Genomic DNA, 12,294 nt, shown 5'->3' with positions numbered 1-12,294 from the left:
AAATTAAAGCGATTCAAAAATAACGCTAATAAATTTAGAACAATAATTACCATAGCAACGTTGAGGGAACATTAATAAATTACGAATAGAAAAGTAACTCAAATTCTATTCTATTTGTGAACAAAAATTATTAACCTTAAAATTATTTTAACTAAGTGACTATTAATTTTGTTTATTAATTTTGTTTATTAATCACAAAATGTTTCAATTAGTACATTGGAACACTGGTAAACGTAGAGACCAAACAGAAGAGTTACTAAACTCATTAAAAAATGATAAAATAATAATATCATTAAATGAAACACCATCTACCTTTATATCAGATAAATTATTCGACATTCTTTCAACAAATCAACAAATATATAATATTAATTATCTGAAATGGGAAACCCTTAATATTTTCGTTAATGGCCAAACAGCGATCTGTGTGTCATCAAATTATAAAGTCAAAGATCTAAAATTAAAAACAAAAAATTCAGTTGGAATTGAAATTGAACATTTTGGAAGACTCTATTCGTTTGTTTCCGTTTACATGCCGGTTAATAAAAAATCACAAGAGAAAAGGTGGACTCTTCTGAAAAGTGAACTATCACAGATCAAATCACCATTAATAATAATGTCGGACTTCAATATGGAAAATGAACTATGGTCACCACGGATTAATAAACATCAAAGTTGTCCAATGGCTCTTGATTACTATAAATCTGTATTTTCACCGGTGGAAGAAAATTACACATACACAAAAAACGAAAATTTTACTTATATTGATGCGATACTGGTACCGAAAACAACAACAATATTAAAATCACGAATTTTGAGAGTAAATGTTAATGATCATTTGATTCTGGATACGACGATTCTAATAACAGATAATTATGTTCAACCACCAACTCCGATTCTTAAATTCAATGTAAAAAAGATTAACCAGGACTTGATCCCAATTCCTAATATTATTAACAAAGATACACCACTGGTAACCGCTGGATTATCAATAATAAAACATCCTGAAAGAATTGGTAAATGGATTAATAACAAACAACCTACCACCTCGAGGGCGATTAGAAAATTGAGGAAACTCATAAAGAGAAATAATTCACCATCACTTAGACAAAAATTAACCAATCTACGCAAAAAATATTCATTAACGAAAATCGCATCAACAATTATTAACAAAAAAGATCAACCTGAACAACTTCGATTTTGGAAAATAATATCAATATTATGTTACCCAAATGAGAATAACATTCTCAAGCAACCGATTCCACCGAAATACAAAAATTCAATTGAATCACATCTCCAAGGATTTACAACAAACAAGCCGATATTTGGAGATAATGACTATCAACTAGAAAAAGGAAAATTTAACGACGAACACTGGTATGACTTAATAAAACATCTCGACTCATTCAAATCATCACTTTCAGCAGATGGATACACAAAGATGAAATGGATCAAGTTCTTCAAACTCAACGAAGTCATTATTAAAAATATTATTACGAGAGTTTTTGAAATTTCATACATTCCGTCAGCTTTTAGATTATTAGGAGGAGGATTCATACCTAAGAGAGACACCAACCAAGTGAGATTGGTTAAAGCACCGAATTACCTACTAAAATGTATCGATATTTTGATATCATATCAATTACACGATTTAACTGATTCAATATTATTACCTAATCATCATTATGCCTTCACAAAAAATTCGTCTCGTGAACAATTTATAATGGAATTATTATTTAATACGAAACTTTCAAATACGACAATAATATTATTAGATTTGGAAAAAGCGTTTGACGAAGTCAATATCGACTCGTTGATAGATAGACTATTGGTAGTCGATCGACCATTATCACACCTGATAAAAAGTTTTTGTGCAAAAAGATTTATTCGAGTTCGACACAACAATCAATATTGGTACAAATTGGAAGAATCAAAAGGAGTCCCCCAAGGATGTGCATCATCACCAATATTATTTTCAATGGCACTGGACGCTATTATTCGTACATTAACCTCAAGAAATATTAATATCATCTCCTATGCAGACGATCTCATTATTCGGATACCATCGATACTAGACGCTACGACGATAATTAATGAGATAATTGTTCAAATGGCTAATATTAACCTAAAAATCAACATCAACAAAACAAAAATCTATACAAAAGATAATATTAGATCAATGGTGGTAACTGGTTATCGATCATTTCACCCATATCGAGATATTGATGTTAAACAATTTCTACTAACCCTGGAAGCTGAAATAATGAGTCGATTCAAGTGTACAAAAGCTACACTAATCTGTCTACCATTTCGGGTAAAGAGATTAATAATATCAAACATCATCTTTCCGAAACTCAAAGCCATTGGTTTCTCCTTGTTCATCCAAAACAAACAAAATTACTTAAAAACATTGGCTAACACAGATAAAATATTATCATTATTGGAATCCTCATCAATATCATCATCTTACATCAAACCTATTTATGGTCTCACTCATCCACTAATCGACAACTGGCTCTTAGCATTAGAATGGCATAAGAGAAAGAAAATGGACATTGTAAATGACTTCAAAATAGACTCACCGGAATTATTATTAATACCGAATACAAAAGAAAAGAGGAAAATAATAGAGCGTTACCAAATTCAACGATTTGAACAAACTATTATGTATTACTACAAAGAAGATGAGATAATAATAGGAGTGAATAACAACATCGAAGCCTACAAAACAACGAGAAGATCACAATGGGAAACGTTATTATTAATAATCTATGTTCAGGTCGTATATTCCTACCGTAACAAATTTCCCACTCCCCTAATTATTATACCTCAGCAAATGAATCTTACAGTTAACTCAAAATCTAATTACACTCAAGACGCTTTCTCATTATTATCAAGAATATTATCATTCAATTGGAAATGGACATATGGTCGACCCTGTAGAAACGAATTCACACCAATAAAAATACATGAGCTGAAAATCCTATGGATATCAACAAAAAACTGGAGAAAAAATGTAAAAGAACAAATAATAATAAAACATAATCAGTGGTTGAAGGAAAATGGTGACATTTGGGTATGCAAACTTCCAACAGAGGAACAGATCACAAACGAACATGGTTTCATCAAAACAACTCCCTATTGGAAAATAATAAAAATATGGAATAAATTCAATCTGAGAATCACTCGAGTTCCATGCTGTGATAATTATGCATCACAAAATCACAACTGTCTTACGTGTAACAAACTGATCCAAATTGTAGCTGAAAATCAAAATGAACACTGGAATATTAATGATCATAAAATCACAACAGATAACATTGAAACATATCTAAGAATCGCAGGAATAATACAGCAAGTCTCCAAACAACTGATTAATTGTACGATAAACATATAATCGAAACTCACTAATAATATTACTAATACCTTATTCTCAATCCAAACTTGTAACCCACCCAAAAGAGTTGTACTCACTCTTAGTATCATTTTTAAGATGATAAAGTCTTTGGAGACTTGCTGTAATTAGCTATAATAATAAATAAACTTTTCGCAATTGGTTAAATTGTCAAAAGAAATTAAATTAAAATTGATCAAATTGTTTTTCTTTTCGCTTTTAAAGATAATAAACAACTACAAGTTTAATTTTTGCTGATTTGGTGTTGAGGATTCGATCAAAATGAGAAGTGATTGTATTTCATTTTCTTTTTAATTGTTTGATTGAGTTTTTAATTCTCGATTTAAATGAAATCACAATCGGAGACATTTTGATTAATCGTTGTTATTGTTTTTCTTTACTGTTCATCGAGTAATAGAATTTTGTTTCGAACATGTTAATATGCGTTGATAAGTGTTCGAAATATTTGGTTGGGTTGACGAATCAGCGGGAAAAGAGTTGCCGATAGTTTGAGAAGGTCAACTGGCCTTTGAGAGAACGAAGAAGAAATTTGAAGAAATTAGAAATAATTTGGTAATTGCATTTTATTTTATTTCGAATTTAGGAAATACAAAGTTCAACTTCGTTCGATTGAAGCTCGTTTAGGTTTACTTTGTTTTCTTCGGTCTTTTCGGGTTAAACTCGAACACGAAGTTAATGATGAAGTTGAAGATCGACTTGGACATTGAGAAGGATATTTTCGAGATCGTTTAAGGTCATTATGATTTAACATATGATTGATTATCGATTTGTGGTTAGAATTCTGTTTACCACAAATTACTATTATTATTTGATTGTTACTATTAATCGTAGTGATAGTTGTATCATCGTCACTATCAATGTTTGTATTGTGAGTTGATGAGGAGGATGGTGATGAAGACAAGGATGATAATGATGAAATTAATGACGATGTTAATTGTGGTTGTGATTGTGATGATTGATGTGTAACAATTGGTTCCATTGATTGTAATGATTTAGCCGATGATAAAAGGTTAGGTTTAGTTAACAGTGATCTTTGATTAGACTGCGATAAGTTTAATTGTAATGATGATTTTTCTGTTGATTGTGGTTTGTAGTTTGTTAATAATGATCGTTGATGAGATTGATTGGTGGGAGGATTAATGAGAGATTTAAATTTAGGAAAAACAGTTTGAGAGCCATAGGAGTTTAATAATGATCCATAATCTGGTTTACTCATTAGATTGGTTAAACAATTTAATCCGTTGGTTGAATTTCCTGATGGATAATCATTGATAACATTATCCGATGAGATTAGATGACCATTCAAATGAGAATCATTGTTCTGATTGTTTTCAGTTGTTGTGAGTGATGATGATGGTGATGAGGATGAACAATCAACACCATTCGACCTTTTTATCAATTTAACATTATATTCGAGTCCTTTATGAATCCTGAGGAAATGTTTCTTCACATGATCGGCTCGATTGAACATCTTATTGCAAACGTAACAACGAAATGGTTTCTCATCTTTGTGGATATTTTCGTGTCTTCGGTAAAGGTCACGTCGGTCAGTTGAATATGAACATTGGTCACATGAGTATCTTTTTTTGTGATCGCCATCAAATAGTTTGTTTTGATGATTAAGTTGCTTGTTTGTTGATGTTTGGAGATGATGATGGTTGTAGAAATCGTTTAGAATCATTTTCTTTTTGGTTTTGGTTTTGTTTTGGTTTTTGATTGTTAACAATTTTTAAAGATCTAAGAGTTACAACACTTTGATTTAGAATTTTGTTTCTTAAGGATAGATAAGGTTTAATTTGGATATAAAGTCAACACAATTATTAATAGAATGAGAAAGTGGAAGGAGATATTTTCAGTTTTGGAGAGAGAGAGAAATAAAAACTTGGATAAAAAGCTGAAACAGAAACAGAGTGAAGATGATGAAGGATGAGAGAGGCGAGTCAAGGGAAAATGAAGGAAGAGGATGATAAGTGGGTGGAAATGATGAAAAGAGAAAGAAGATACAATTGTAAAAGATACATGTAGTTGGGTGGATTAAAAGAGAGCGAGAGAGAAAGAGAGAGGGAGAGAGAGAGATGATAAGGGAGAGAGAAGAGAGGGAGAGGGAAAGTTGGAGTTCGACTGAACTTTTTATTTTTCGTAGATGAAGTTGATGGAGGTGGTAATGTTGTCGTGAATGGTTAGAACGACATGATGATGATGATGATGTTACTCTAGTGTAGTAAATGTTGAATGATAGAGAAGGATAAAAGTGGGAGGAAGATAAGAGTATGGAAAAGGAGGATGAGAAGGAGGAGGCGAAAGGGGGAAGAGGAAAATTGAAAAGGAAGATGAGGAAGAGTAGGAAGAGTAGGAGGAAGAAAAAAAGGAGGTGATGGAGGTGTGGGAGAGAAAATGGATTGTAAGAGGAAGATAAAAGTGAAGAGAAAGAGGAGAAACGAATTGTGAATGATTGAAGAGGGAAAAAGTTATGATAGAGAAAAGAGACAAGGAGAAAAAGAGAGAAAGAGAGAAAGAGAAACCTGGACGGGAAATGATTATTTGGAGGAAGATTTTGATGGTGGAGAAGAAGAAGATGAAGGAAAAAGTAATTTTCTAGAATCGAAATTGTAGAATTGGAATAGGAAAAACAAGAAGATCGAGACAAGAAGGAGTGGGATGCAGAACATGGGTGGAAGGGAGAGAGGAGTAAATGATGATGGAATAACTTACAGAATGAAGAGGAGGTGGAGGAGTGGGTGGAGAAGGGAAGAGAGTGGTTGTAATCTAAGGAAAGGGAGGTAAATCGTAAAAGGAAAGAGAGAGAAAAAGTTGATCTAACAGAAAGTTTCTGGAAATGATGAGGAAAAAAGTGGGTGGAGGGCATCATGATGATGATCATCATCATGAGAGATGGAAAAATGTAAAAGAAAGAAAAATGAAAGAGAGAGAGAAAGGATAGTAAAGAGGGCGGAGAGGGAATTAAGATAGAAGAGGAAAGGAAACTTTTTCGTTTTAGTCACAGAGAAGATAAAGAGGAAAAAGAGAGAGAGAGAAAAGTGAGTGAGTGAGATGAAGATGGAGATGAACCAAAAACAAAAAGGGGTTGAGGATGATGAGAATCTTCATCTTCCACCCAACAATCATTTCATATCTTCAATGATGATGCGATGAAATGTTTGCCTTTTATCAAGCGAATAAGAGCCAAGCCTAAATCGAAAGAGAAAAGGATATTGCATAATTTTCTCTCTCAAACAATAATCATCAACATATTCTATTACCACCAAACCCAATCTATGATTTTCTCTACTCTCTTGTCTTTTCCCACCTTGAAAACTTTTCCACCCTCATTAACTTATCTCTTTTAGTTAACAATTAATAGATCGCTTGGTAAAATGAAGATGGCGCTTTGGTAAGTCTCTCGTTCAATCGATAACTTTTTCTTCAATTTAACAAGTTTAATTGTTGATAGAAATTAATTAACTTTTTTTTGTTTATCTTCACTAATAAAGATTTTAAACAGATACGATTTGATTAGAGGGTGATTTGATTATCTTAATTTGTTGTTATTATAAAGGATTCGATCAGATAATGATTAGTGTTAATTGTTTGTTTTGGTTTTTACGTTTTAGTTTTTGATCATTTGGCTTGATTGACTTAATTCTGTTTCTCCGTATTTAATTATGTTTATGATACCTGAGAGTTTTAATGAAACGGTTATTGTTTCGACTGGCACTGAATTATCACAATTGAATTCACTGGATCAAGAAAATTTCCATCCGTCACATTTTACTGATTGTTCAGTTAATTTAAATCCAAGCGGTGATGATATTGAACCGGAAACAATTAAACCAACATCACAAATTAAATTGCCACCGTTATTCTCATGGTCCAGATTAAATTCTGTCAAATTGATCACTGATTTAGATGATTATTCACTTTTAAATATTTTCTCTTATATTAACAATATCCGAGAAAAGATAAGACTTAAAAGAGGTTAGAGTAACAATCAATTTCTAATTGTCATCTTTTTCCTTTTTAATTTTCTTTATATTCCTCTGATATTATAATAATTGTCCTTTCTTTGTGTTGTTGATTTCCACAATTTAGTCTGTCATCGATTCTATGGAATTTCTGGAAAATCGTTGAGATTAAATCACCAATCGATTCGGGAACGGAAAGATGTTTATTACCCATCAGAGATGAGACCTTTTTCTCGTAATGAAAAACGAGTTCGACTTCCATTTGATCAAATCTTGATTAATTGTCCCAAACTCAAAGAATTCAGGTCAACTGCTTGTGATAGAATTTGTTTCAATACCAACAGATTACCGGCTCATCTGATTAACTTGGAAAAACTGACCCTTCATGGCTGGTCAAATGTTAAAATGTCTTCGTCCATTGTCAGGCGATGTGTTAATCTTAAATTTCTTGACTTGGGTTGTATTAAATTGAGTCGAAATTTTGAAAATTATAAAATAGATTTAACTATGATCCAGTCCGATAAATTGTCCACCTTACGTTTACATGGAACACACTATTCGTTGGAAAATTTACAATCTTTCATGTTAGTTAAAGGATATTCTTTGAAAAGCTTCCATTATTGTTCAAGTTTAACTGCAACCGAATCTACAAATTCTGGTTCAACTGGAATGGTGATTATACCCTTTGAGCCTTTAGATTTTTTCACTGCATTGATACAAATCGTTTTCAATTGTTGTCCTAATTTAAATCGTTTTGAGATTAATTTAATCGACCATGATGGCTTTGGATCAGCAACACCAAATTTGATTCCATTGTATCACTTGTCCTCCATGACAATTAAAACAGAGCGAAGATCATTTAACATTGATCTTTTAGAGGTCATCTTGAAACATTGTCCATCTCTTGAATATCTTAATGTTGTTTCCAGTTATTTTAATGAAACGGACATCAGTCAATTATGTAAAACCTATTGTCCACTAATCAAGAAGGTAACTCACCAAACTTTCAATTAAAATACTAATCAAAAGACGGTCATCTAAATCACAATTAAACCAAACACATCGATCCAATACCAAGGACAATCTATTGATTCCCCGTGGCTACAAAATCAGCATAGCAACAAAGTATCAACTGTAGACGATTAAAATAAACTATAATCCAATTCCATAATCATAAAAAAAAGACCAAAACTGTTAAAAAGAAAGTTGAAAATTAACAATTAAATGAAATTAATTCCAATAACTTAATTGGTGAAAATAAACACAAAGTAAAAGTTGTTACTCTTTGCTGGTGATGAAAGTTGAAAATTGTTGGTACAATTTGAATCTTAAATTGTGACAATTGTTGAAATCAATCAGTTGATTTGAAGGTTAACTGAAAAAAGGAAGAAAAAAAAATCAAATTAACTGTTAATTGTTGGAATAACCAATGAGAATATAAGATCAAGTGGAAAAAGATTCTTCTTTTTGGTTTCCCGGGCGAAATGAGAAAATTTATTCTCAAGACTCTCTGTCTACTTTTCTTTTCTCTTTCTATTTCTCTGTCTATGTTTGTCTTCTTTCTTTTCCATTGTCTGTGATTCAACATTTGGTGTTTTCTTTATTTCATTTCATTTATTACAATTGTTGATTACAATTTAATTTTCTTTTTTTATATTTAACTGTTTTTTATTCTTCAATAGTTAATTCCTTTTCTTCCTTTGTCTTAAATTGTTTTAATTTTGCTCGTTGTTAATTGAATTGTAATAGAAAAATGGCTGAAAATAGTGACCAAGAAGCTGTTAACCAAATGATCCAAGGTAAAAGGCATCTTCTCATTAGAGATTATTACTCGGCTGTTCAGAGCTTTGAAAAGGTCTGTCAATTGTTGGACACTAAATATGGTAAATGTTCAGACCAGTGTGGTGATGCTTATCTTAATTATGGTATTGCTCTGTTGGAATTGGCAAGACAAGAAACCGGAGCTCAAGAAGGCCTTGTTAATGCTAAAAGTAAGTTATACCGGGTGATAAATCTCACTGGTTTTCTCTCTTTTAATTTTCACTTTTTGTAATTGTCTTTTTTTTTGTCTTTTTTCTGAAATTACAGTAAATGACCCTTCCGGTTCAGAAGATGAAGACGAAGAGGGTGATGAAGAGGAAGGAGAAGAGGAGGGAGAAGGAGAAGAAGGGGAAGATGGTGAGGCAAATGAAGGAAAAACCGATGATGAAGGTAAAAAGACTGATGCTGAGGAAGATTTGGCTGTCTCAGACCAAGAACAAGAGAAAGAAGGTGAAAAACCTGATGTAGAGGTAAATGCAGAATCCACAGAATCTAAGGACGTTGAAATGAATGGTAAAGAAGAACATGCTGCAGAAGAAAAAGTCAAAACCAATGGTGATGCTAAAAAAGAAGAAGATAAAGAAGATATTACAAAAATTCTGTCGATGAACCAATGGCTGGCGGTTCTTCTTCTGCTGGACCTTCCAATGATCTTGAAGAGCCAAGTACATCAACAGGTATCAAAAGATCTGATGATGATGACGAACCAACAAATACTGAAATAGCTTGGGAAGTTTTATCAATTGCTAAGGAAATTTTCACTCGTCAAGTTAACAATGGTGAAGATTTTAAATACAAATTAGCTGAAACTTTACAGAAATTGGGTGAAATTGCCACCGAATGGGAAAACAATGAATTAGCAATTGAGTTATTAACTGAATGTTTAACTTTGAGGCAACAATCTCTTCCAGAGGATGATAGACTTATCGCTGAGACACATTATCATATTGGAAATGCTCACTCATTCATATCTCAAGTTGAATCAGCCAATGAATGCTTCCAAAAGGCAATCGATGTGATTAAAAAACGAATTGAGAACAAAAAGATTTCCCTTACAACCGATGAGACCAAAAATGAGGAAATTTTATCCACAATTAAAGATGAAATCAGAGAATTGGAAGATTTACTCCCTGAAATGGTTTCCCGAATAGAGGATAGAGCTGATCAGATGATGGCAACAATCAAGGATGTCGTTAAAATGGCCTGTTCGGATAAAGAAGACGCCGATAGAGCAGCTAAACTTAAATCAAACGAACCCAAACCAATTAACAATATCAGTCATTTGGTTAAACGTAAACATGTTGACAATGGTGATTCAAACTCTTCATCCAATGGAGGTACCAAGAAAATCTGTACAAATGATCATCAAGCAAAAGAAGTTGAAAAAACGGATGTTGCTTAATTAACCCAACTCACATAAATTGAAACAAAATCTTCTGATTTAATCATTTTGATTAATTTTCATTATCCAAATTCACAACTACATTATTAATTTTTTCCTCTTCTCATTTTAAAAGTCAAATTTATTTTCACCTTTTTTTTCATTTATGTTTCTCATCAAACCTACTCAATTGTTGAAAAAGTTAACAGCAACAAAAAAACATCAATCACATTTTCGGCTCATCAAAACCGTTATCAATAAAGATATGTAAAAAAAACGAAACAATCAACTTCTTTTCTTTCAACAATTAAAAATTCTCATTTCAATTTTTGTGAAATTCACAAATTTCGATAGATCGATTGTCCGATACATCGAAACATCTGATTGGTGAATTTTCCTCACGTGTTTTTGAAAACATTTTCTTAGAAAATTTTGTGTATCAATTGATTTGATCTCGTTTTTAATTGTTAATTGTTTTCTAATTTGATTTGTTTTTCATTCTTTAATTAAACATGGCTGATGTTCAGACTGTTAAACCTGGTCAGTTGATCAACAATAAAGCGGCTCTGAATAGGAAGTTAAAGGAGATGAAATTAAATTATGATTGGATTGAGACTCTTGTTTTAACCAATTCTGGTTCTAATGAGGGTTTGCCTGATGATCAAGTTGATCATGATTTTAATCGTGAGATGCACTTGTAAGTATTTAATTTAATTATTCTTTCAATTGTGTGTGTCCTTTTGTGTGATTATTGGTTTCCAGTATATTTTTTCCTTTTATTATCAACGGTGAATATATTCCAACAGTTGAAAATTGTTTCTATCCTTGTGTTGTTTTTATTTAATTTTCTCTTCCATTGTGGATTAATTTTAGTGTTTTTTGTTTTGTTTTGTTTAATTTTCTAGCTATCGACAAGCACAATCTGCTGCATTAGAAGGTTTGAAGAGATTACATTCCCTTAATATACCAACTCGACGGCCAGATGATTATTTTGCTGAAATGGCTAAAAGTGATTCTCATATGTTGAAAGTGAAGAAAGCACTTGCTGAAAGAGAAGCTGTTCTATCTAAAATTGAAAGAGCTAAAAAGATGAGACAAGAAAAGAAAATGGCCAAAATGGTACAAAATCAAGTGAAAATTGCCAAACAAGCGGAAAAGAAAGAGTTGATGCAAAAAGTTGCTCGATATCAAAAGGGTAAAGACAAAAGCCTCGACTTTTTAAATGACAAACCATCAGCTAAAAAGAAGGAATCAAAACCACAGAAATCGACCAAAAAAGTTCTCCACAAGAAGAAAGTCTATGGTTTTGGTGGTCAAAAGAAAAGATCCAAATACAATACAGCCGAATCAGCGGCCGACGTTTCATCATTTAAACGAGGAAAACCAAGTAGTCGAGGATCCAAAGGTCCAATTAAAGGAAGCAAAAGTCCAAGAGGTGGTGGAGGTAAAAGCGGCAAAGGACCTCGATCTACACCTAAATCACAATCAAAACGTGGTTCTGGTAGAAAGCGTTGAGATAAATTATTTTAGATAATCAATTTCATATTGTCTCTCCTTTTCCCATGGGATGTACATAAACACGTTGTAATTACTGAATCAATGGTAAATTGTGCAAAGTTTGTACAAATCACCTTTACAAATCTTTTCACGATTAAATTAACTAATCACATGTTTAATTTGGTAATCACAACCAATCCAAATGTCATATTAACACC

The 12,294-nt window shown here is 32.2% G+C and overlaps 2 protein-coding genes across 2 annotated transcripts; both read left to right on the top strand.

Annotated features, from left to right (window-relative positions):
* Positions 1–8,937: 8,937 nt before the first annotated feature.
* Positions 8,938–10,864, top strand: LOC128386992 (protein HGV2-like). The gene is given in 3 exon segments (XM_053346128.1): positions 8,938–9,368; positions 9,466–9,794; positions 9,797–10,864. Coding segments are annotated over 3 exon segments (1,371 nt in total). The 5' UTR covers positions 8,938–9,130; the 3' UTR covers positions 10,601–10,864.
* A 125-nt stretch (positions 10,865–10,989) lies between these two features.
* Positions 10,990–12,269, top strand: LOC128387000 (probable rRNA-processing protein EBP2). Its single transcript, XM_053346136.1, has 2 exons — positions 10,990–11,276; positions 11,485–12,269. Exons 1-2 carry the CDS (start codon positions 11,092–11,094, stop codon positions 12,092–12,094), a joined length of 795 nt encoding a protein of 264 aa, XP_053202111.1. The 5' UTR covers positions 10,990–11,091; the 3' UTR covers positions 12,095–12,269.
* Positions 12,270–12,294: the final 25 nt, after the last annotated feature.

The sequence above is a fragment of the Panonychus citri genome, unplaced genomic scaffold (genome assembly GCF_014898815.1).
Source record: "Panonychus citri isolate SS breed McGregor unplaced genomic scaffold, ASM1489881v1 Contig00077, whole genome shotgun sequence".
Taxonomy (NCBI): domain Eukaryota; kingdom Metazoa; phylum Arthropoda; class Arachnida; order Trombidiformes; family Tetranychidae; genus Panonychus; species Panonychus citri.
This window is presented reverse-complemented; position numbering and strand designations above follow the sequence as displayed.